This window comes from Callospermophilus lateralis, chromosome 13 (genome assembly GCF_048772815.1).
Source record: "Callospermophilus lateralis isolate mCalLat2 chromosome 13, mCalLat2.hap1, whole genome shotgun sequence".
In the NCBI taxonomy this organism is placed as follows: domain Eukaryota; kingdom Metazoa; phylum Chordata; class Mammalia; order Rodentia; family Sciuridae; genus Callospermophilus; species Callospermophilus lateralis.
The window spans coordinates 94419985-94445968 of NC_135317.1; the positions used below are offsets into that span (position 1 = coordinate 94419985).

Here is a 25984-nt window from a genome sequence, read left to right on the forward strand (position 1 = left end):
ATGCTTCTTGGGTGAAAGAAGGCAGTGAGAACTGAAAGATTAATAAAGGAAATTATGCTACACGGACGACTCAGTCAATGCAAAAACGCTTAGTGTAACATTAAAAATGAAATCCCACTGTACATGTTACTCAACAATTTCTTCTGTGGTTACAGATCAAAATCAACAGTGACATTTACACAGTGAGGCATGGATATCTGTAGCTGGAAGGAAATTCAAATGCAATGTAGCTCATCTAGAATGCGGTTTTCAAAATGGAAATGAAACACAGTCTAAATAGAGCTTTGTACCTGTGTGGCTTTATTTCACGACTTGAAGAAATTCTTTAGTTTTGTAGGTGTGCTGTTTTAACACTAGGCCTTTTTATTTCACCCTTCATCTTTTGCCTTCAATTCTTAATAGGTATGCACATGAGCTTTTGAAAATATACTCTAAATAAAAATTTAAATATCCATGTATATCATAACTCAAACATGAACTATCACTAGTAAGGAAGAGGACTATAAACTGCATTCCCTAATCTCTCTCTACTGGCCCCTTCCCCAGCTATGGCCCTTCTTTCTAAATGTTATGCAACTTTTAAAAACTATTGGACTCTTTGTATGTATAGTTTAAATATTCCTTATTAGTTATATATGACCATACATACATATATATACATATATATATATATATTACATACATGTATATAGTTTTAAAAATATACATACGGTCATAAAACTATTATTATTTTAATATCCTTTATTATCTTTATTTAGAATTTGGCTTTCTGTGAGTTTAGGGGGTTTTGTCTGTTTTTTATTATTTTTTATACTGGGAATTGAACCCGGGGGTTCACCACTGAGCTGCAGCACTAGTCCTCTGTATTTTTATTTTGAGACAGAACTGCTGGGCCTGGCCTTGAACTTGCAATCCTCTTGCCTTGGTCTCCTGAGTCACTGGATTACAGGAATGTGCCACCACTCCCAGCATAGCTCAGAAACTTTTGAAGCCACAGAAGACACTGATGATACTTCTTTGTAGTTCTTCCAAGGAATAAGTTGTATTAACAAGAAAGCAACAGCTCCGTGAACTTTGCGCCACAAAGCTATTAACAGCTGAAAACTACCACCAATGTCATCTTTCTAAAAATAATCCTCATGACATTATCATATATGTGTCTTTTTAAGGGCCCCATGGGCTGGGGAGAAACAGACCACACAGAGGAGTGAACTGTCCAGCGTCTGGGGCACAGGTGAAGTGAAGCCTTTGAATGTCAGCACTTAACATTTCAGCACAGATCACTCACTTTAACCTTCACTCCCAAAGAGAAGCAGAAGATCCCACCATTCACCAGCAGCTTAGTTCCTCCTTGGCGGAATCCAAACACAACCCAGATCTACAGCTGCTAAGTCATGGGCTTCAGGCTTACCAGGCTGACCATCTGATTTTTATTTATTTATTTTACTTGTTTGGTTTGCAGTTGTGGGGATTGAACCCAGGGCCTCCCACATTCTAGACAAGCACTCTACTGCTGAGCTCCACCCCCAGTACTTTTAATTTTATTTTGAGGCAAGGTCTTGCTAAATTGGCTGAGGCTGGCCTCCAAGTTGAGATCCTCTTGCCTCTGCCTCTCAAGTAGCTGGGATTACAGGTGTGTGCCATGGCACCCGGCTTGTTCTCAGATCTTATGCAACCTGTTGGGTACAGGGTTGAAAACGGGTAAAGTAAAACAAAACTGCTTAACCAATGTACTGTGTAAGCCAAAGTTAGAACCCTGAAGTTCACTGTCATTCAGTGATTTCTGGCATTGAGGGTGGCCTTGGGAGGCACAGACCAAAGAAACTTTGCTATCAGTAATCACTCCTAATGGTTCATTAGTTCCAAAAACAAGGGCATGTATTATGGGCAGTAAGCAAATAAAAATGCAGAACAGAGTTTTTTTTTCTTAATAAACGGGGGTCTCAACTACACTGCTGTTCTTATAACTACACAGGCAATGACCTTATGCCAAGAAAGGACTTGCATATAAGGTTGCAAGTCATAGAGATTTAGGGTCTCAACTGACAGGTTCCTCATTTGTAAAACTGTAACTTACTTTGCAAAATGTAATGAAGATTTAATGAATTAATAAATAATAAAACACTTGAAATAGTGCCTGGCACATAAAAAGTATTAAACAAACAAACAACGGTTTGGAAACTTCTCTATGTCATTTTTTCTCATAAATAACACATTTTCGTCTTCACAGAAGTAAAATTCACCACAGTGATTTTTTTTTTTTAAGTTTGCAATTCCTCAAAACACCATCCTTTAGAAAAGGAGATGTGGAATATCTTGGAAGTGCAGAAGCAGCACAAAGGCTCACTGTGAGGGGCACCAGGAGAGGGAATCCTTACTGACCTTTCCTGGTCAGCACACACCGGGTGACTTCTGAAGTTCACGCACGTATCCACTGAATACACCTTCTCATTTAATAAATGGAATTATTCTATATATCTTTCATAACCAGTTTTTCCATTTAACATTAAAGCCTTTAGCATTAAAATATTATTTGCATTTTTATGCAATGAAACAAGGCTTTCCTCTGGTCCAAGGAACCCCAGAGCCAAACTTGCCCATGAGCCTCTGAATCAGAAGTGCCCTGGACCTTCCTTGGGCTCAAGCTCCCCAGGCTCCAGCAGCAAGAGCTGGCTCAGGAGGGAGGTGACATCATGAGGGCATGTTTTCAATGTTGAACACGGCTGATGACAGGGTGTGCTCTTTCTTTAGATCCCCAAAGGTCCCTGTCATCTGATGATTCATGGCAAGAAGTTGGCACTGAGGGGTGTGGGCCAAAGGCATTAAGTAATCAGTGCCCACAGTCAGGCCAGTGCCCAGAAACCCCACACAGAACTAGCTCAATCAATCAGCATGTGATGATACAACAACCTGGCAGAGAAGGAAGGATGGGCGACCTCAGGTTTTGTGCTTCCATCAAATAAAAAGGACTAGGCATACAGCTCAATGGCAAAGTGTCCCTGGGTTCAGTTCTCCAGTATTGCCAAGGGGGAAAAAAACGCATACCATGTTCACTGAGGTTTAGAAAGGAGGCAAGGCCAAGTTCCCGAGCAGATATGCACACCATGACCCGAGGACCCTGAGGCAGGCCACTTCCTCCTCACAGCCTCCCCTCACCTTAGAACGTGCATGGCCCAGTAAATAACAGCTGTCATTACAACCAGGACCTGTTCATTAGTTATTGAGCAACTATGTGCTGGGCACTGGTTTAGGCACCAGGGATGTGTAATTAAATTATGTACATTGTCTTCAAGGAGCTCACAATCAGTGGTCACAAAACAACGGCGGTTAACTGAATAGTAGCAAGCAGGGAATGTCTTTCTTTCTCATAACCTCTCCCTATTCCCGAAGCAGGCCTGCGCTAACTTCTCCCACTGCCCACTGTCTTCCTCAGCTCAGCTGCTGTAACAAAACACTAAGCCACGACTCCTTCTGGCTTACAAACAACACAAGTCCATTTCTCAAGGTTCTGGAGGCTGGAAGTCCAAGGTCAATGGGTGTGGCAAGTTCAGCTCTAGTGAGAGCTGCACCAGCCCTATTCATGAAGGCTCCCTCTGGTGACCCAGTCACCTCCCAATACCATCACATTGGGGAGTTAGGATTTCAACGTATGATTTTGCGGGTGGGGGGGCGGATACCAGGGATTAAACCAAGGGAAGTGCTTAACCACTGAGCCACATCCCCAGCCCTATTTTGTATTTTATTTAGAGTCAGGGTCTCACTGAGTTGCTTAGCGCCTTACCATTGCCAAGGCTGGCTTTGAACTTGCAATCCTCCTGCCTTGATCTCCCAAGCCACTGAGATTACAGGCATGCGCCACTGTGCCTGGCTCAACATATGAATTTTGTGTGGAATAATCAGACCCTAGCACCACCACCCTGGTAAACATTTTAAGGGAACAGAAGCCCAGTATAGCACTTTGGTACAGTTTTCTAGTCTCAATTTCCAGTGCATAAATGTCTTCTCTTTTAAAACTCAGTAAACTCTCTGAGGACAGAACACCTGGTTTTGTTTCTTCTGTGTCCCCCACCTTCAAGCACGCAGCATCTGTTCATAAACAGGCATTCCGAGGGAAACTTTCCAACCTTCTGATCAACAGCCCCTGACGGAGGACCATTACTGAGGGCGCCCTTCACGGCGTGAAGCAATTTTCCTCACTGTTAAGAGCGCTGTTATCAGAAACCAACTGTGATGACAATTTACGATCATACACTTCCAAACCAGAAAAACAGTTCGCAGCTGAGGAACGCTGGGGGAAGTGGGTGGGTGGATGGTGGTCCTTCCTCTAGCTCTCCCCTGGGGACAGAGAGGCCATGGACCCCTCCCACTGGGTCCCTCCTACCCTCTAAAAAAGAGAGCCAAGTCTCTGAGAGCTTTCCTGCAGCAAGAGCCTACCTGCCTCTCGAGGAAGTGACCAGCATCTTGGTTTGGTGTTTCTCATTCCACCTCATGTGACACACATGTGACATAGGAGGCATAGGGCCACAAATGACTGCTTTGGGGAGAACACCAACGCACAGCAGGAGTCACGTCTAATCCCACAAGGGAAGACTACCACATCGTCACACCCTGTCTGGGGTGGGTGGTTAGATCATGATTTAATAATACAGCGTCAGCACACACGCAGGGCTGTGTTGGGGAATTGTTACTTCAGGGTCCACAATTATCTAACCTGAGTTGAAGCTGACCACTGACGGAATGGGCACCAGATCTACACTCCAGAATTTCCCAAATGTTGAACCAACTTCCACATCCCTAACGCGATTCTTGTACTGTCTCTAGGACCCCTTTTTAGTTTTTGGAGGGGGGAAGTCAGTGTAAAATTCCCAAATCTTTAAGCTCAGTGTGAGCTGTTTCCAGCTGGTTTGGTCAAGGTTCCCAGACTCCCTGTGACATACTTTAGAGGCACAAGCATGGTGGACCTCTGAGTCTTTGTTCTCTCAGTCCCTCCGCCTCACTCAAACTCCAGCCCCACCTCCATTCCTTTGTTATTCATCTTTTAAGACTCAGCGGAGACTTTCATCATCCTCTTTGTGGGTCCTGTGTCCCTGGGATAAGAGACCCTTCTGCATTATCGCCACACAATACGGACACTTTGTGTTGAGATGCCCATCTGTCGCCCCTTTATCAGTTCCTTAAAGGCAGAGACCAGATTTACCCATCACTGTAGCCTGATGCCTGGCACGATGCCTGTGGCAGACGAGCCAGTTAGCAAGTGTTTCAGAGGCGGAAGTGAAATGCTAGGATTTAAATGAAACCCACAAGACCCAGTGATCAGACCCCCATCTGTTTACCTGGGCAAACCTGTCCATCACTGGAATCCCTGCTGCCCTGAGGCTGTTTCCAGTGATAGCCCTTTCTCATCTGGGAGAGATTACACATTGCCCTGAAAACACAACCCAAGCAGCCCCTTGGGAGATGGAAACATCCAAATATATAGTTGCACACAAGGATAAATGTGAACTGTGAGAGATTCAAGTCATACAGAAATACACAAAGAAGAAAAGAAGAATCACTTGAAACTCCACAACAGAGAAACTGCCACTGTTGGGAGTTCTGGTGGATGGACAGCCTTTCAAGCTTTTCTTTTATGTGGACACAGACTTTTGCATACATTTTTTAAAAAGAAAATGTGCAAGCAAGATATGTTGTGGAAAGGTCCTCTTTTCACTTATAATAATAAGCTGCATTCTTTTTTCCATAGCGATAAATAAAGAGGACCTAATCTTGAATGGTTCTATTTCCTCTCAACAGAACAAAAGACCGCTGAACACAAAGGGTTGAACCACACACCGGTTATCTCATTAGCTCCTGGTAATAATTCCTAACAGTGGCACTACTGGAGCAAAAGACATGCTCATTTAAATGTGTGATATATACGTTACTATTCTGTGCCCCAGAAATTTTGTTCTGGTTTGACATTTCCCCATTGTGACACAAGACAGATACTCAGTCCTGCCCAATTAGAGGCTAACAAAATGTTTGTTTTGCTTTGTTTCTGTTTGGGGGGATTTGGTGTGGTTTACTGTACGATTGAGAAGCTGAGTATTTTTTCCATGTGTTTATTGGCCTTTTTATATTCTTCCTTTTTTTGAAGTGCTTGGTCACAGATTTTGTCCGTATTCCAATCTGATTGTTCTTCCCTTACAGTATTGTGAAGGGCCTTTTCAAATATTTATTTCATTTAAATATTTATTTTATTTGTTCTGCAAATATTGTTCTCAGTTTGACCTCTGTCTTTTAACCTAGTTTATGGAGGTTTGTTTTTTGCCGTGCAGAGATTCAAGACTTTTATGTAGCCCAATTTATCAAATATTTTTCTATTTCTATTGGATTTTGCATCATTATGAAGAAAACATTTTGTAACCTAAAAAGCATTTACCTGTATTTTTTTAATGTTTTTTTTTTTTTTTTAGTTTTAGTTGGATACAATACCTTTATTTTATTTATTTACTTTTACGTGGTACTGAGGATAGAACCCAGAGTCTCACATGTAATAAGTGAGTGCTCTACTGCTGAGCTACAACCCCAGCCCCATTACCTGTATTTCTAAAGTACTTTCATAATTTCACATTTTCCAGTTAAAATTTTAGATTCATATAAAACAATTCTAACATGATGGGCTAAATGGAGAAATTCAACTATAATAACATGAATAACCAAATATGTTTATTTCTTCTTTTTAAATTAATCAATTTATTTATTTATTTCAGGCATAAGGGATTGAACCCAGAGGCACCCTACCTTTTTTATTTTTTATTTTAGGACAGGGTCTCACTAAGTTGTTCCAGACCTCACTAAATTGCTGATGCAGGCTTTGAATTTGTGATCCTCCTGCCTCAGCCTCCTGAGTGCTGGGATTACAGGCGTGCACCAAATATTTTTAAAGAATAAAATGTGAGTTGAAGTAGTACCTAATTTGTCTTTTAATTTTAGTTGGTTACAGATGCATTTTTCCAATTATAACCACAGGGGTATCATCTGTTCCGTCCTGGCCTCTTTATGGTGTTTTAAAAGAAATAAATGTCCTTACTTCTACCAACATCCTCACTCTGCCTGACACACACAAATATAGAAAAATGCTGGGTTATATCCCCCTACTCTTTTGTACTGATTTAAAAGCAAAAATAAAGTTTGTTCATCTTTAATTTTTAAATCCATGTTTCCACAGAAACATGGATAATATTATATCCATGACTATGTGATACATCTTAAGTCACATTCTTTGTTCTTTTGGTTGAAAGACAGATACTTTACACAGAACAAAATCCAGTCTAGGTCAAAGACAGAGCCAACCATGGAAACACAAATCTCTTAAAATCCAAAATAAAAAGATTGTGTGATTGTGTGATAACTGGCAAATTCTTTTAAGTTTGGAGAATTACATATCTGCCAGAAACACATGAAGCCCCTCCCCAAGTTTGATCAGGGAAGACCCATCAACCACTTTCAGAAGCTGCGAGGAGATAGATCAGAGGCCCATGCGTACTCAGGCCTCAAGGGTGACGGTAATAATAGCAAATGGCCTCACTGGGTGCTTCTCATCTGCTGCCAAGTTGCATTCTAAGGCTTGACGAGATAACGTAAGTTTCACAACAGTCCTTCAAAGACGAGCAAGTACTAGTAGTTCCCACAGTGTACAGATGGGGGAAACTGAGGCAGAGAGAGGCTCAGTAATTTGCCAAAACTACGTGTTAGTGAGTAGCTCGGCCAGGATTTGAAAGCAATCTGCCAGATTCCGAAACTGTGCGGTTACCATGACACTGCGTTTCAGGTCAAACGTAGCCTTAATTACCAGAAGAGAGTCTCCAGACATCCTTATTTAAAAGCTGAGGCTGAGCTCAAGCAGCTAGTTAACAATTACTTCCCAAAGAGTCCTGAGAAAAGAGTGGTTCAGATATGGCACCTATAGGGCTCTTGCTCCTAAGGGGTTATCTTCCTTAGGCATGAGCCACCAACCTCAATTCTAGCCGCAATTTTACTTTTTTATTGAATTGGGATGCTTCTTAGCTTCAGTTTCCTCTTCTACCGAGTGGGGAAAATATTGATAATAACTGCATATGAGAAGCCTTACAAACTGTAACGTATGAGTCTAACTGTGGTGGTTTTGATTTTTTTTGTTTTTATGGCACTGAGCATTGAACCCAGGGGTACTCTGCCACTGAGCTACAACCCCGGCCCTTTGTATTTGTTACTTTGAGACAGGATCTCATTAAGTTATTCTGGTTGGTCTTGAACTTGTGATCCTCCTTCCTCAGTCTCCTGAGCAGCTGGGATTATAAGTGCTTGCCACTGCACCTGGCTAATAGTTGTGTTTTTGGATGCTGTGTAAAAATTCAGGGGCAAAAGAAACAGCCAGAAGGCTGGTGCAGAAGGCAGGGGCTGTGCTGGTCCCCACAGAGCAGACCTGCGGCTTCAGTGAGGCTTGAACGTGCCTGCTGGGCACGGAGGGGTGGAGGCTGCCAGGCAGGTGCCCATGGCAAAGCGGGTCCTTTCTGTCACACCAGCCAGGATTCCAGGAAGCAGCCACTGTTTTGAATTTCTGAATTCTGTGATGTCACCCAGGAGAAAATAACTCCGAGGAGAACTGCTAAGGGTAAAGAAACCTCCCACCTCCACTCTTCTGGTAAGTCTCTTTTTTAGAACTTCCCCCAGCACTGAGCAAGCCCTGCCCACAGCTCCAGTCCTCTGTGCCTTTCACTGAATGATGTGAGAGGGCTGGAGGCGCCCAGCAGCTCCTCCACCCGATTCTCCAGGGTCAAGTTCACTTTCCTTCGGCCTGAGGACACCAAGCAGCTACAGCCACATGAGGCCCCTGAGGGCAAGAAAGCAATGGAAGGAAACCCCAAGGGGCTCCCAGGGTCTCTCAGGTGCCACCCTGTCATGCTCCTAAGAACTCGGAGGCCCCTCATCTTGCAGTCAGGTGCCTGGCAGCAATGAGTGACAAAGGTATCCGCCACTAATAGAACATGACCCTGAGTGGCAAATGAAGGAAAAGCGGCCCTTGGATTTTTTTTTTTTTAATATTTATTTATTTATTTTTTGTTATCGGCGGACACAAATCTTTGTTTGTATGTGGTGCTGAGGATCGAACCCGGGCCGCACGCATGCCAAGTGAGCGCCCTACCGCTTGAGCCACATCCCCAGCCCGATTTTTTTTTTTTTAATTCAGAATGCATAGAGCATTTTTTGACTGTGTTAGAAAACTCTTCAAAGTAGAAACATGCACTAGCTTTAAGTCAGCTAGACCAAACTGGACCAAAGCAGCCACCTGCATGGTGTATACTTTATGGTGGTCCAGGGGACAAAGGTGAAGAGGTTGGGCAGTGCACTAGGGGAGATATCCTTACAACTAATGCTGGAGTGCTCAGTACCCGGCACCCGGCCTGTCTTAGGTGCCCTGTCTTATTAACTCGTTGGCCCTCCAATAGGCTCCACATGGTGAATGCTGCTGTTATCTCCATATTCTGGATGTGAATCAAGTTACTTGTCAAAGACAAGATAAGCACTGGTGGGCAGGAATCAGAGCCTGGCTGGTAAGACCAGAACTGACAGCCCTCCTCGGCTGCATGCTCCCAGACACGCCTCCTCTTTCCCATTGAAGCAAGCACCCATCAGAGTGGCCAGGGGGAGGGAGGACTGTGTCTGTGTCAGACACTGGGCTAAGGGCTCAACTTAGAAAACGCAGTTAAAACCCTTGGCCAAGGTGGACTGGCTATGGTTTCACGAGGCCCCTGTATACTTCTGACCATTAAGAGCTTGGTGAGGCTCAGCTGAAGACATTGTGGAGTCAATCCTCCTGCCTCAGCCTCCTGAGCCATTGGGATCAGAGGAGTGAGTGTACCACCAGGCCTGGCTCCTCACTTATTTTGACTAAAAGTTTTTCAGCTTTTAGGACTATGATGTAGCCCTATTACAAACCCACCAACACTTCTCCTGCACTTAGAGTTCTTTACCATGCCTTAGACTCCTAAAAACAAAAAAGAAAGATTTTTTGGAAGGAAGATTATTATTCCTTCCAAAAAAGATTATAGATTCCTTAGGGGAATAACAACCTCAGAAGCCAGTGGTTTCCCACTCGGAAAAAAAAAAAGAAAAGAAAATTCCATTAGAGATGGCTAACAAATGCTATTAGCACCAAGAAGATCTAGTTAGAGAGCTTTGCCCCTTCTCATGGGACAAGTCACCTCCCAATCCCTGCCACCTGTCCTCCCTCCCCCAAGAGAAATACTATGTGGGTTCTGTTCTATCCTATCTGTACTGGGAATTGAACCCAGGGACACTCTACCTCTGAACTACGTCTCCAGCCCTCTTTATATTTTATTTTGAGACAGGGTCTCACTAAGTTGTAGAGGCCAGCCCCCAACTTGTGATCCTCCTGCCTTGGCTCCCAGAGTTGCTGGGATTACAGGCATGTGCCACTGAGCCTGGCATGAGTTACATTTTAATATTTCTGGTAGCCACATTAAATTAATTTTAAAACACTTTTACCTAACCCAACATATCCAAATTACCATTTTGCCGATAATGTGATCAATAGCAAAATTATTGATAAAATATTTCACATTCTTTTTCATATTAAATGTTCATTAGTATGAAATTTAAACTGCCCTTTACACTTACATCCCATCCCCATTTGGACTAGCCACACATGCCTAATAGCTACCGTACTGAACAGCACAGACACCATTTTCTGTTATTGTCTTGCAAATATAAGGTATCTTTAATCTTCCTTTTATGCAATGAGAAATTATTGGAGGAGTAAACACTGAACTATTACTTTGCCTGTAACTGCATTCAATTTTTAAGTATGTCTGATGTATTTTCTCATTTAATCTTCACTACAACCCTGTGAAATAGGTCCCTAGAGAAATTTTAGGTGGGTAGCAGATTGGCATAATGCCATCTCTCTCTCTCTTTCTCATACACACACATGCAGGCGCGTGCACACACGTCCATATCCCTGTTGTGAATTCTCAATTTATGTCCAGCCAAGGATGGGAACTTAACTGAAGCTACATAGCAATATAAAACTCAAGTGATAGATTACAGCCAAATTCTTGCTGGCTTTCCTGCTGCTCAGTCTTGCACTACCATTCCAAAAGAATTTATTATAGTAATCCAGGCACCTACTTCATGGGGGTGTTTATACACATCAGACTCACTTAGTCCTTAAACCAAACTGTGCAGCACTTGAGGTCACCGTGGTCATAAGCAGGCACTGGTATGGTCTGTGCCCAACATGATTCCTGAGCAGGTCCTCTGCTTCCTATTCCCTGGCCTTCTGGGAACCCTGGGTCCTCTCAAGATCACAAAGCCCCTGCCACACAGGGGATCACCAGTTCACTAAGAGAGATGACACAAAGAAATAAATACATCAAACAAAATGAGACTACAAAAAAGGTATTCTAGGATGGCAAGAAAAAGAAATTTCTGCAGGTATCAGAATTCTAAGGTTTTATACAAGAGTCTGCATTTGGAAAAGGCAGCAGGATTTAAGAGTCGAAGGCGGGAGGAAGGCCCATGTCAAGCAGAGGTCACCATGTCCCGAAAGGCCTGGAGCACAGAGGTGTGGGATGAGGTCACAGGGGTGAGTCGTGGAGTCTGGCTGGAAGAACAGAGCATGAACCGAGGCTGGCAAAGTGCATACGAGCCACCTTCCGAGGTCCTGAGTGTTGACGAAGGACATGGGATTTTACTAAAGAAGATTAGGCACAAAGTTCTGGAGCAGAAGATTCAACACCAGTGGAGGCATACTTGAGAAAAAGCAACCTAACTGTGGTGCAAAAACACAACAACAACCACAACAACCAAAAATCTGCCGTTAACAGCAGCAAAGAAACAAACAAACAATAAAGAAGACTAAGGAGAGAAAGTCCAAGGACCCTGGAATCCTCTGGGTGACGGGCTACAGCCACCTGATCAACCGCAGTGATCAGAAAAGTGACACTAGAAGAAGAGGGTAAGATTTGGGATCTGGGAACAGACAAGAGCCAGAGTGACCACGTTACTGGTAGAAATAGAAAAGGCACAAATAGGAAAGTCAAAGTGTGAGTTTCTTTCCCCTGCAGGTACCCTGAGAGCTCAGGATCTCAGGTTTCGACATGTTAATTTCCCCACTAAGGCCTGAATCCACCCCACACCCCTACTTTAGGGCTCAGTGAATGACTGTAGAAAGAAATCCAATACAATTTGGCTCCCTTAGAACTTGCTTAACTAGTTCATGATAACTTGTTCAACTGCTGGTCATTTATTTTTTTTGCAAGCTGGTCTTGGCAACCTGCTCAGCTGTCCTCTGAACGACCTATGCAGATCTGCTGACCACTGTTCACATCTGCCCTGACCACTAAGGGGAGGAAAATTCCAATATGGAGATGAGCCTTCTAGCCAGGATCTGACTTTTGAAAGGGTCACAGTACGTTAAGGCAGAAGTTGAGACCTGAAATCATTTATGCTTGAACATTGAAAATGTAAGAAAATGTGTAGGTTAAAATCAGTGATAAAATTCCTCATCAAATAACTCCTAAATTCTTTGAAATCTAGGAGTCAGGATCAAAATTCAGATACACCATGATTTCTGCCAGGTACGGTTATGCACACCTGTAATCTCAGGCTGGAAGATAGCAAGTTTGAGGCCAGCCTGGGCAACTTAGCCAGAGCCTGTCTCAAAATGAAAAATAAAAAGATTTGAGGGCATGGCTCAGTGGTAGAGTGCCCTGGGTTCAATCCCCAGTACTGCCAAAAAAAAAAAAAAAAAAAATGCCCATTTGTTACTTAATCCTCTTTTTTTTTTTTTTTTTAAAGAGAGAGAGAGAGAATTTTTAATATTTTCTTTTTAGTTTTTGGCAGACACAACATCTTTGTTTGTATGTGGTGCTGAGGATCGAACCCGGGTCACACGCATGGCAGGCGAGCGCGCTACCACTTGAGCCACATCCCCAGCCCTCACTTAATCTTCTATGGCGGAATATTCTACATAATTCTGTCACACATATTTGGAGTGGTTTGTCTCCTAAATAACCCAAACATCATGGAGACCAAACTGCTTCACAAAAACAGAAATTACTATTTGTATAAAGATACTGAGCGTCAAAGCTCTCCCGTGTGTCTTTGGAAACTATGAATTAACACCTTTAGGAAAAGAATCCACTATGTGCTGTTACTAACTCTCAGAGACACTTGATTGCCATCTCCAATAAGCCACCCTTCACAGATCCTGTCAAATCTTCAACAACAGGTTGTAATAACGTTTTCAAAACATTGAGTTTTTAAAAAGTGAATGAGACCATTCCAGTCAGTGAAAAATATGCCCTGGTTGGAATAAAACCCAGTCACAGGGCTGTAATTACCTTTCCCCAAGGGTACGGAACCCTATGTAAAGATGGCTCCCCAAACTCCTTCCCTCCTTGGGAATGGAGTACCTCTGTGCTCCCTCGGCTGGTCTCATGACTTGCTTTGACCGAGAGAATGCAACAAAAATTACATTCTTGGACTTTCCAGCTCAGGTCTTAAGTGGCCTGATAGTCTCCACTTCCTCTTGGATGACAGTGGCCATGTGAAAAGTCTGTCTACCCAGCTGGGAAGAGAGGTCTTGCAGACAGAGGCCGGGAGCCATGGTGGACAGCTGAGTCCAGCTGAGATCCCAGCTAAATGCAGCTGCATGACTGAGCCCAGGAGAGAAGGGCAGATGAACCCCAGCCATCCCACAGAATCATGAGAAGTAAGACGCCAGGACTGTTTCAAACCTTCCGGGCATTTATTACTCTATCAAAGATCACCGGAACAATGAGTAACCAAAGATGTCAAATGGTTGAAGACGTATCAGCCAGACGTATCATTCATCTGCTACCATCTGGAATCATCTTGGGATTCTGCAAACGTCTCCTTGCAAACTAATTTAAGTAAAGTAACACAGGCAGGACCTTCTCTTGTCATATTTAAACTCAAGCAGACAGTAACAACTAGAGTCCTGGCACTTAATCTTGACATTGTATTCCGTCAATTCTACCCTCAGAACCCTGGTAAAGCTAGGAAAAAAAAAAAAAATCTTTCTTGACTGGTGAAGCTCTGTTCACCTTTATTTAACATCATATCACAAACTTGCATATATTTATGTTAGACTAATAAGATAATGGTGCTAAGTAAGTATTGTGGAGATGAAGAATATTAAGCAGAGGACCAAAGTGCACCTATGGGTACAGACAATATGGAGCCACAGAGACAGCAATGACAAGGCAGGTTTGGAAGAGATGGATTAGTCCCAGTTCTTATTCTCCTCCCTATGTCCACACCCTGTGCCATGAATGTGCCGTGGTCAGAGTGTACTTTTCTGCCTCTTGACCTTGGACTTGTTTGTGTGACCTGCTTTGGCTGGCAAAATATGGGTGTGAGTGACAGCAAGCTGGCTCTAAGCCACATTTACAAAGCTTCATGTGTGTCTGCCTTTCTTTAAGGGAAGGAATACCCTCAGTTCACTGCTCCTAGAACTAGGAAAATAAGAGGGAAGTGGATCAGTGCCACCCCAGCTAGCCCACCAACTCATAATATGACCAAGAAAGAAATGCTTACTGTCTAATGTCACTGAGATCTTATGGTAGTCTAATACTCAGCCAAGTTGACTAATACAGCATCCTTTATCAGATGCTAACATCTGCAAGATGCTTACGGTTCACTAGAACAACAGAGTCTTCCTGGCTATGATTGTGATTGTGACTAAATTAGGAAATAGGTGGTTGGGTGTTCTCATCACTAAGCAGACTGTAAGCACAATATGTCTACTATCACCAAATCTTGTTCTTAGAGTCTAAGTTATCCTTCTCAAGATTACAATTTGGCATTTAAAGTTCTCTCTTTTTTTAAAGTATTTTTTAGTTGTTGATGGACTTTTTGTATTTTTTATTTATATGTGGTTCTGAGAATCAAACCCAGTGCCTCAAGCATGCTAGGCAAGTGCTGAGCCACAACCCCAGCCCACATTTAAAAGTTCTCTATTTAACCCTCAGTTCTCTCCCACTTACACTTTACATTCCGTGCAAACTGGATTATTATAATTCTTGAATTCACCTCACACGACTTCTAGCCTTTCCTCATCTAGGTTCCTCCTGTGCCCTTCATCCAGCAGGGTTAGATTCCCGCAGCCATTGAAGGCCAGGTTCAGATTTGCCACTAAGAAAGCTACTCTGATGTTGCCGTCTCAGCAAGGCTGCCAGTACTCTGTCCCCCATCCTTATCTTTCCCTCTTCTGGTACATGGTGTGTTCTGCCTCACAACACGTCCTTATCTTCTCATGAAATCCCACATAGCATGGTTCACGGATTATTTACCTCTGTAATCTCCATGGCATGTAGCATTACACTTATTACACAGCATTAAAGAATGAGTGACCAACCGGAGATGACTGGGCATCAGGAAACATCAAGAAAGGTAACCGGGTGTGCTGGTGCACACCTGTAACCCCAGTGACAAGGGAGCCAGCCTCAGCAACTTAGTGAGGTCCTGGGTAACTTGGTAAGACCTGCCTCAAGATAAGAAAACAAAAAGGGCTGAGGATGGCTTAGTTGTTAAGTGCCCTTGGATTCAATCCCTGATACAAAAAAGAAAGAAAAAGAAAAAGAAAAGACAGGTGGACAAATCTGAGAGAGAGAGAGAGAGAGAGAGAGAGAGAGAGAGAGAGAGAGAGAGAGAGAGAGAGACTGTCACTTAATAGACAGGCAACCTTCAACCAGCTAGCATATCTGTGTTTCAAGCTCCAGATATGCAAAACGGATGGCACATATTTCACAGGATTGTTGTGAAAATTCAACATGAAAATGAATGTAAATGCCTCCCGGTGTCTGACATATGGTGGCAGCCCCAGACATAGGAGCGCTATCACAAAAATGATATTGACACAGAGGCCTCACATGGAAGCTAATTCTAACAAATCCCTGATGTTAGATTATTTTCTCTTAAAAGTTAAGCATTTGAGGGTGACAGTAATGACTCCAGTTCCAATTAGCTGTTTTCCCAGAAACCTGGATTCTAGTTTTATTAAGATGCGCATACATATGTTATTTTTTCTACAGGCAGTCACCAAGAGGGGCAAACGCGTCCCAGCCAGCAAATGCATCTCCTTAAAACAACAGAATAAAATCTACCTTCTCATTCAGACTACTCATTTACATAAGGCATTAGCTCTTAAATAGCATTCCAATTCTTCATGAGAGGACCAGAATGGTTACAATGGACTAAAAGCTACAGCCCGTACAAGCAACGGAATTGTCTGACAGTGACCGAACAATGCAACTCAATGCAAACATTATCTCAATGAGGTTCCTTATCCAGCAAGAGATGAAGAGGTGTTTTTATAAGTAAAAGGGCCACGTGAATGTCAAGTGGTAGGTATTATTGGTAAAGTCGTTCAGCAAAAACTGCTTCTCTGCCTTCTAGGGCCTGGAATTGTGTACACGCATCCATACTTCATCAGAGAAGTAATTGATGATTCCAGGGGCAAACTCAGGAAACTCAAGAGGCTGTAAGTGGGCAGGCAGGTAACTGATGAGTAGCCCGGGCTTGGTGTGCTTCTGCAGGCAAGGGTGAGCACTTCACTGGGTGCCTCAGGCTGACTGGAAGGGCAATTGCTACCCCACCCGCTGAATGTCACCTCAAGGAGTGAAGACACAGGGTTGCAAGAGCTTCTGGAGATATTTGGGGTTTTTATGAGAAATATCCTGATTTTTAAGGTGGAGGAGGAAGCAAAGAAAATATATTCATGGCCAGATGTATACTTGGCTGTTTGTGACCTTTGCACTAGATATCATGAGGGCAATTTGAATTATCATAGAGAAGTTAAAAAACGACTACAAATTCATCGCATGTGTATTTTAGAACATGAAAACATGTAATTCACTCCATTAACCCTGAAACACCCCTCCCTCCCTCATTTATAAATCCTCACTCATTCCCTTTTTGGACTCTTTTCAGTCTTACAGTTCTTCCCCACTAGCACATTCAATGGCTGCTGTCCTATGCTCCTGTTTAAATCCTATTGGTTCTTCAGAACTCGATCTAAATGCTGACTCTTGCAAAAGACCTCCATGATCTCCACAAAGCTTCTATTAATCATGATGTATGGTCAGGAAATAGAAGGTCTGTGTTGATTTTGGGTCTTGTCACCCCTTCACCCATGGCCACCATTGTTCACCATCACCAAAATGAAAGGCCCAGAACCAGCCATCAAGGGTGCCGCGTGACAGCACTCACCGCCAAACGCGTCTCCGTTCTGGTAGCTCTTCCCTTTCTGGGCTTCCTCTTCATTTTGAACAGTGGCAACATGCTTGGCGGAGGCACAGCCCATAGTCTCATTCGGTCAGCTTCAGCCGGGCTGAACTGCAAATCATCTCTACAGACACGGGCACATTTTTTTTTTCTTTAAACACGAAGAAAATCCACCTTCTGCTGAGTCGGTCAAGATGTGCGCACCTGCGAGAGAAGAGAGCTAGATTAGCCAGGGAGACTCCAGCAAAACCCATGGGGTGGAACGGCTCTGAGCAGTGTGACCTGTGACATGCTAGGACTCATGCAGAAGCCTGTGGCGCCAGTTGTCAGGACGTGGCGCTGAAGAACAGAATCCCAGTGTCCCGTTCTCAATTGATTCCCACTCAGAAAGCAAGATCTGAGGACCCTCCCCCCTCCCCCAGGGGTGAAGTTTTAGGAGAGCTACAAGAAATACATATTTATTTACACAAGTAAGTATTGAGCACTACTATTTGCCACACATGCACGCCATGTATGTATAGGTTGGCTGAGGCTCTGGAACCTCAAAAACCTTCAGAGTTGGCAAAGCACGTTCCTGAGACCCAGCCAGTGCAGGGGGCTGAGAACGGCTTTTCCTCTCTCTCATCCCCCGCCCCCCCACCCAGGCCACCTCTTCTCAGCCCCTCAAAGTTTTCCGGGAGGAGGTAGCCGTCCTGCTCAGAATGAAACAGGGACTTACACCTTTCTCATTGGGGCTGAAAATAATTCAGTATTTTATTTTAATGGAGGTGACACTTTTGGAGGAAGGAGATGGGACAAGGTCTTAAAATTACTTTGGACGATGTTCTGCTTAGCTGTCTGAAGGTTTGGAGGATCGAGCAGAAAATGCAGGGATAGGAAGAAAGGCAAACAGCTGTCCACCCCTGGGAAGGGCCTCTACTGGCCTCTCACGAAGGCGTAAGAGCACTTAGGATACACCATGAAGGAGATGATGCTCAGGCCAGCTGAGTGACTTGGCCTTCCCCTGCCCCACCCAACGAGCCGTCAGAACCCTCAGCGTCTGCAGAGCTCACCATGATCATTGTCGCTTTCTATTTTCCCTCCTTTTTACCCAGCCATCGCAGTCCTGTAGGTGATCTACTCCAGTCCTGTCCACTCCTTCATCTCCACCCATCCCACTGGGACACAGGCCTCGCCTGAACCCCTGGCCTCCTTTAGCCTCCATCAGCACCGGCACCCGAGGCTGGCTATGAAGGGACCATGCTCCTGGGCTCACAGGCAGCGCTACCAAGTGTGGCTAGGAGCTTCCCACAGGGGCCGACCCTACGCCCTCCTGCCTAGAGCATTCAGAGCATCCACAGATCGGGAAACCCAATCATTTACACCATAAAACCTCAGCAAAGTGGATTTTTCAAATTAGCCTAGTGCATCCAATACCTGAACTTAGATACAAAGGTAATGATCTTAAATTAAGCCAAATGCAAACTGCAATAAATACCAACTGTAACATTATAGTCTGTATAATTCTTCAACTTTGTCATTGGTTATGTGACATCATTAATAGGAAGCAGAGGGTTGGGGGGGGGGAGAAATTTTATAAACCCAGGAGCATTTACCTCTTTATACTTTAGGTAACTCCACGTTAATAAATTCCTTTTCTCCTTTATGGTGGTATGGGGCATTGAACTCAGGAACACCCTACCACTGAGCTATATTCCCAGCCCTTTTTATTTATTTTAAAACAGGGCCTTGCTAAGTTGTTGGAGTAGACCCTCCTGCCTCATCATCCTGAGTCACTGGTATTATAGGCATGCACCATCAGATTCGGCTCACATTTTCATCTTTTTAACACTAAATGAAATCCAGGCCTATAGGTAGGCGTACACACACACACACACACACACACATACATACAAAAAAAAATTATTTAGCAGTAATATCTTTGAAAGTTATAGTCTTTCTATTTGTTTATTCATTTGTTCTATTTGTTCATTCTATTTGTTTATTCATCCTGATATGCAGAGCTCAGGAGTCTGACGGGAGAGAGACACGACACAATGCAGTGTCATAGGTGCTGTGATAAAGGTTTCACAAAGCCCTCAGAACTCAGAACAGCAGACCACACCATGACTGGGTGGAGTCAGGAACTGGAAAGAGGAAGTGGGTGTTTTTTGGGGTCTTGGAGGTTTGGTAAAAGTTCATCAGCCTGACGGGACCGTGCAACAAGTGGGTGGCAGGGCCATTCTGAGCAAGAGCCTGTTTGTTTGTGTGTGTGCTTATTTTAGGAGGGGTCACGTGGGGGATGGGAAGAGGCTGGACCGGGGGCTCTTCACTCTTTGTGAAGAGCCTGGAGAAAGCCTCACTGCCCTCATCCAGCTTCATAAACCAGGCCCAGGGGGTCTTTCTGATCCAAGTTTGCACACACGGTGAGAAACAGTGCATGCGTGTGGAGATCCATCCTGCCCACCTGTCTCAGTTCCCGAAGAAGCATCCCTGAGTATGGGAGGGATGGGAGAAGGGACTGGGCTTCAAGGTAGGAGGAGGGTCAAGCCCTCCTCACAGGAGGCTGCGAAGGGCCGGCACTGTGATTCCGCTGCCGTTGCTCTGTGCACACCCGGCGGGCACCTTCCCTCCTCTGTCTCACCCCCAGCATCGTCAAGGGAGGTCACAGGTGTGGGCTCCCCAGGCAGGAGGAGCCTCACCGTCCCAAAAGGAAGTGTGAGGAAACAACCTCACATGTCCACAGGGAGGGGACCAAGTGAGAGGGGAAACCTGGCCTGGCCCCACTCTCTGCTGCCACCTCTTTAGACTAAGTAAAAACGGAAGCAAGAAGGGGAGATGCTAGCGAAGCCAGCAGAGGATCTCCAGGAGGAAGAGACAGTTTACAGCCACCCTCTCTGGCAGTCTTCTCCCTCTTCTCTTCCTCATTCCAGTTTCATATTTGAAATGTCATGTTTCTCAGTTATCCAAGAAGTTATCCATCCTCCTTGGGGGATGTGTTTCAAGACCCCAAGTGGATGCCTGAGACCACAGAGAGTACCAAACAATAGGTAAACTATGTTTAATTTCCAAATCAGACACAGTAAGACATTAACAGAAATAACGATAAAATAGAACCACTGTAACAAGATGATATAATAATTAAATGAACAGTGTCCCTTGAAAGAGTCAATGTTAATATTTTTGTTGACTGCTAGTGACATAAACTGTGGAAAGTGAAACTGCAGACAAGAAGTTAAACTGCCAATGTTAAAGAGTTTAAGATGAATTATCCTGTGCTACTTTTGAAAAGCATTCCACAATGTTTCTTCTGTGTCCAAAAGTTTTGTTGATAACAACAACAAAAAAAAAACTTATTGGAATTGAAAAAGTTGACATTACATGAAAATCAAATACATTCAAGAAGGCTAACAAAAAGAAAACTTCAGAACTTTAGTTGCTCCTGGCACATGCCTGTAATCTCAAGTACTCAGGAGGCTGAGGCAGGAAAATTTAAGTTTGAAGGCCGGACTGGACAATTTAGGGAGATCCCGTTTCAAAATAAAAATGACTAGGGTGTAGCTCAGTAGTGGAGCTCTCCTGGGTCCAATCTCTGGTACCACACACACATAAAAAGACTGCCTCTGTTATTCAAGTATTGGGGCGAAGGTCATGTTAACAAGTAGATCGACACAGTTTATATCCAATGAAAACAAAATTACTTAGGAGGTTTAATTAGATAGGCTTTTGTTTTGTTTTGCTTTGTTTTGTTTTTGTTTTTTGAGACAGGCTCTAGCTGTGTTTCACAGCTGGCCACAAACTCCTGAGCTCAAGAGATCCTGTCTCAGCCTCCAGAGCGGCTTCGAGCGTAGGCGGGCACAGCCATTCCTGGCCATGTTTATATGTTTTAAAAAAGGAACTATTGTTCAATCTGAGCTTTCTCCAAGTCATAAGCAGGTGTAGACTTTGTTTTTGAAACAACTGCACTACATGTTTTACAGTAATTAATTTAAGAGTGATATTTGCAAGTCTTATAAGTTCATCAGAAATATATTTTAATTAGGAACCTATTTGAAGGTGCTAACTATGAAGTCACCTGAAGGGCAGGAGAGCAGCAATTCATCAAATTAATCCTGGATCACTGAGGCAAGTTTTTTTTTTTTTTTTTTACAATGTCCCTTAGATCCTGTACATAAACACAGTTATTTCATCAAGAGGTATTTTGTGTTTGGTATACAGGTATTAGGTTTCCAGTAGTAAACAGACAGGAGTTCCTATTCTCTCCATAGATAGGAACCCCCAGGGAAGGAGATGATCAGGAAGACCAGCTCCGCAGCCATGTGGTCCAGTTACCCCAGGCTAAATCAGGATGCCAGGGCATTCGCTCTCCAGGCACCTGACTCGGCTTTGGGAAAAGGAGTGTCAAGAGATGTCGGGTTTGAGACCCAGCCCCAGTTAAAGACATAGCACTAAAACACCCTTGAACTGCATCTCTTCGTGGACTGAGGCAAGGTCAAGGTTTCCTTCCCCCCCCAATTTCTTTCCACTTAACCTCAACCCACTGAGGCCTGCTTACAGAATTTCAGAATTCTGAGCACAGTCATCTCTGCTCAGTAAAGGGTCCCTTCAGCTGAGCCCTGTTTTTTTGTATGTTGTTTTGGTTTTTAGCTTCCACTTTTCCATTAGCATCTGGGGCGTTCTCTCCCCTCCCCCTCCCCCTCCCCCTTCTCCTCTACTCATTTTTCCTCTTAGAAACCACAGCACTTAGGTGCGGCTGAGGGTGCTCCGGGCGCTCACGCAGAGACCACAACATTGAGCCTCTGGGAGAATCTCATTTTCACATATTGTTATTAACAGCCTGCTATTTTTCTAGTTGCAGATTACAGTGTGAAAATTAAACTGAAGCATCTCTTTGATGTTTGATGGGAGCTTCTAAAATGAAGTTTCACTGAGGATGATTTTTTTTTTTTTAAGCTAAAGAATCTAGCAATAGGACCATCAGGCACCTCTAAAAACACGAGATTCAATTAATTACTCAGGGCTTTGTGTAAAACCCTCCCCATGGGGTTGTGTCCACGTTATCCTGCAGCAAGTATAATCCACAACACCCACAAGCTCACCAAACGCGATGCCGTCTTTATAGGCTATCTGTCCTTCTTTGGATAAAATAAATCAGCAAAATTAGAATCCGATTCAAATCCAAAAACAGATTTTAAAAATGTGCAGACAGGCAACAGAATCCTTCTTCTCCTCATACCATGCCACAAGCCTCTTTAAGTGTCCTATGGGGAATGTTCCAGAATGTTCTGTGTTACACCACGGGAAGGTCTCTCTCCCCAAATCTATTACTTTCAAATGAATACGTTCTTTTCTTTTCTTTTTTCCTTTTTTTTTTTGGTACCAGGGATTGAATTCAGGGGCCCTAAACCACAGAGCCACATCCCCAGCCCTTTTTTATATTTTTATTTAGAGTCAGGTCTCCATGAGTTGCTTAGGCTGGTTTTGAACTCCAGATACTCCTGCCTCAGGGTCACTGGGATTAGGAGCATGTGCCACCATACCTGGCTACAATGTCTCTCTTCCTTACTTTAAGTTTTGAACCATAATTATGTTTTCATCCCCAAACCCACTTTTATAAGTCTGGGAAGAAATCAAATAAGCCATGTCTACTTTTGAGAAAAACGAAAGCAACATCTGATCTTTTTTTTTTTTTTTTAAAGGCTACAGGAAAATATTTCTGTTTACATAATATTATGAGTAATTTCACTCCCCACTAATTAAAGACTTCTTGCATTTTGGATAAAAAAGGCAAAAATATTTTAGACACTTTCCTTGTCAAAAAAAGGCACTTACAAAAAAAATTACAGTGATAAACTCCATAAAGAAATCCCAGCCCAGAAAGAATATGATTTCACAACATGGGGCTGCAGGGACTGGAGGGAAGTCCTTCCTATTAGCTGGCAGTAACTGGCATCACCGCACATCTGCTCCTCGCCTTGCACTTATTTGGTGGCAATGGGTACACAGAGAGCTATGAAGTCGGCAGTTAAGAAAAGAAGGTAGCTGCATTATTAATAGATCAGGAGCAAAGTACCCCCTTTCTACTTCTGATTAAAAAGGGAAATCAAAACAAGGCGACATCTAAAAACTCCTTTCTTTTACTGAAGAAAGAGCCAACATCTAAGCTCCATAAAGAAAAAAAAATTGTATATATATATATATATATATATATATATCTAATCAGTCTGTTTGCCCATCTGCTTTGCTTCCCTATAATGAGTGTTAATACAGCAGCCCACTGGGGGGAAGAAGAAAGGAAGCTTAAAAGTGATTTCTAATCTTGAAGCTTTGGTATCCTTGGGCTACTGTTAACACCATTTCACATTTCATTGTGAACATTAAAAATAATACATACGGGGATGTCACGTTTGACATGAGGATAATCTGGGAAAGCCAAACCTTCCTGTGTGCCTGCAGTTACTGACATCGTGGTGCACCGGCTCCTGGCCTCGCACTCTTTTGGTGGCATGACAGGCGACAATATGCTATGAACTCCCAGGATTTGTGGGTATGGACTTCTGCTGCTTTATGGGAAAACTCGCAATTCTACAAATAATGATTGCACAGAGGTGTCCCTCAGAAATGTGACAGTAATAAATACTATGTAAGAGGACACACTGGTGCTGGGAGATGTGGGAGCAAAGAGACACTGAGTCAAGTGGAATGACCACTGGAGTGGGCAGGAGAGTAACAAGCTCCGACCTGACCCTTCACACACCTGCCTTGGGACAAAGCTCTTGGCCTCTTTCTTGGATTTTTATGCCCAGCCTGAATAAAGCAATCAAATTTTTCCAGAAGCCCTAAAGGGCCTGAAAGTTATTACCAATGATGTTTTGGCCCGAGAATGTTGATTTCAACTGTGAGTGAGCTGGAAGCAGAACAAAGCTCAGCTCCCTATTTCCTCTTTTCTTTCTATCCTTCCTTTAAGGAATAAAATTAATTTTAACAATGTTTCTTTAAGGGAATTGGTTAGAAGGTTTGTGGAATTACTGTTCTTTAAGCTAAGGATTTCAGAGTTGTATGCTGTCATCTTGCACCTTATTTGGGGGTTACCTGTACATGTACACAGAAATTTGTGCAGGGGATATTATTTCCGAGGAGGTGAAGGAGAAAAACATCAGCTCCTGATTCAACCACACACCCACAGCAGTGTGGACCTACGCAGAAAAAAAATATGTGGCTTCTCAGCAGCCGCGGCCAATGGCAGATAAAGAATTCAAGTTCTTTTTCTTCTTCCACTTTCAAGACCAAGTGTTTGTAGGAAGTTGTCAACTTGTGTGTGTGGGAACCTTCTATACCTGGGCTTTTACTAGAAGAACCTACGACTGGGATTTTTTGTGACAGCCATGCTGCTGGTTCCCCACATCACCTGGGACAAATCCATGGGATCTCCTTGTCAGGAACCACCATGTGTCTCCCCTCCTTTTTTGGATCGTTTAGAACATCTAAGTCTATGATGAATGCTCTGAAAAGCACTTCCACGTGCAAGGCCACGTTCTGTGAGTACATCCCCAGGCCAGGACATCCCCATCAGACCCTCTGCGTTCACACTGGGTGAAACCCACCTGCCCAGAGGGTCTCAAAGGTAGGTCTGCTGGCCTAACCCAAGCACACCCAGAAGCAGATGGAGAAAATGAGAGAAAATACATGCAAAGGAAGAACGAGAAATCAAGAAGAGAGTGGAACTTGAAAGTAGAATAAGTATGAATTACTAAAACAAAAAACAAACAAACAAACAAAAGCCACACATTTTGATTTGAATCAAAGCAAATAAGCCGTGGTCCTTTCAGATTGGCCAGTGACCATCCAGGGCAATCCATGTGTTGAAATCTAAATAACAGGTATAATTTCTGACCTTGATGGGCTAGCATCTGGATAGGGTTCACAGATCAATAATGTGATAAAATAAAATTCCAATGACTAGTGTAAGCTGCAAGGAACAGGGATCAGAAGCATTCTTGAGAGTCAGGAGATATTTCAAGCTAATTTAAATAGTGCTGCCCCAACTATATTTTATGCCCTAAGAGATGGAAGAACGTCCAGCAATGTAGTGTTGTTAGCAGAGCCTCAGAAACATTTGCTGATGGCGAGGACAGCAAAGATGCGCTTTCAGTGCTCAGCTGCTGATCCTCCCTTGCACCACAAATCACAGCACAGCACTGTAGCTGAATGGACCTCTCAGAAAACTCTGGGTTACCTCCATGGGGCCAGGACAAGGGTTAACATCAGCAACCCATTTCCCCTGCACACGTCTGAAAAGCAGGTGTCACTCCGTCACTGAGTTAGAAAGCCTCCAGGTCTGCATGCATCTAGCACAGTGCACATTTTCAAGTCAATTCAATCCCTAAGTTTTCTGCTGAAAGGGCTTGTACCTCAGCCTCAACCTGCGTACTGTGGTGGATAAAAGGCAAGGTAGGCAATAGACACAAAGATGATGAATCACCTAAGCTAGTCATTGCAAGCAAATGGAAGAATAGTTTTAAAAACAAAAAAGCCTGCTTGTATTTATTTGAGGACTTAATTTGCTGTTTTTGAGTATGGATATGTTTCCTATGGTCAAAATTAGCACTAAAATAAAATAATGCAGTTACACTTTGGAAAGATCTGAATGCTAGAAATTTTAAAACAATCTGAACACACATCCCTCTTCCTTCCCCAAAACCCTTTCCCT

The 25984-nt window shown here is 43.4% G+C and overlaps 1 protein-coding gene across 2 annotated transcripts in view; it reads right to left on the reverse strand.

The window, feature by feature from the left end:
* The window catches only part of C13H1orf21 (chromosome 13 C1orf21 homolog), a 207994-nt gene that overhangs the window by 108733 nt on the left and 73277 nt on the right, over nt 1-25984 (reverse strand). For both annotated transcript variants that reach the window (XM_076873064.2, XM_076873065.2), the window contains exon 2: nt 17281-17499. In XM_076873064.2, coding sequence (XP_076729179.1) covers nt 17281-17374 — 94 coding nt within the window. In that variant the 5' untranslated portion in view covers nt 17375-17499. The remainder of the gene's footprint in view (nt 1-17280; nt 17500-25984) is intronic.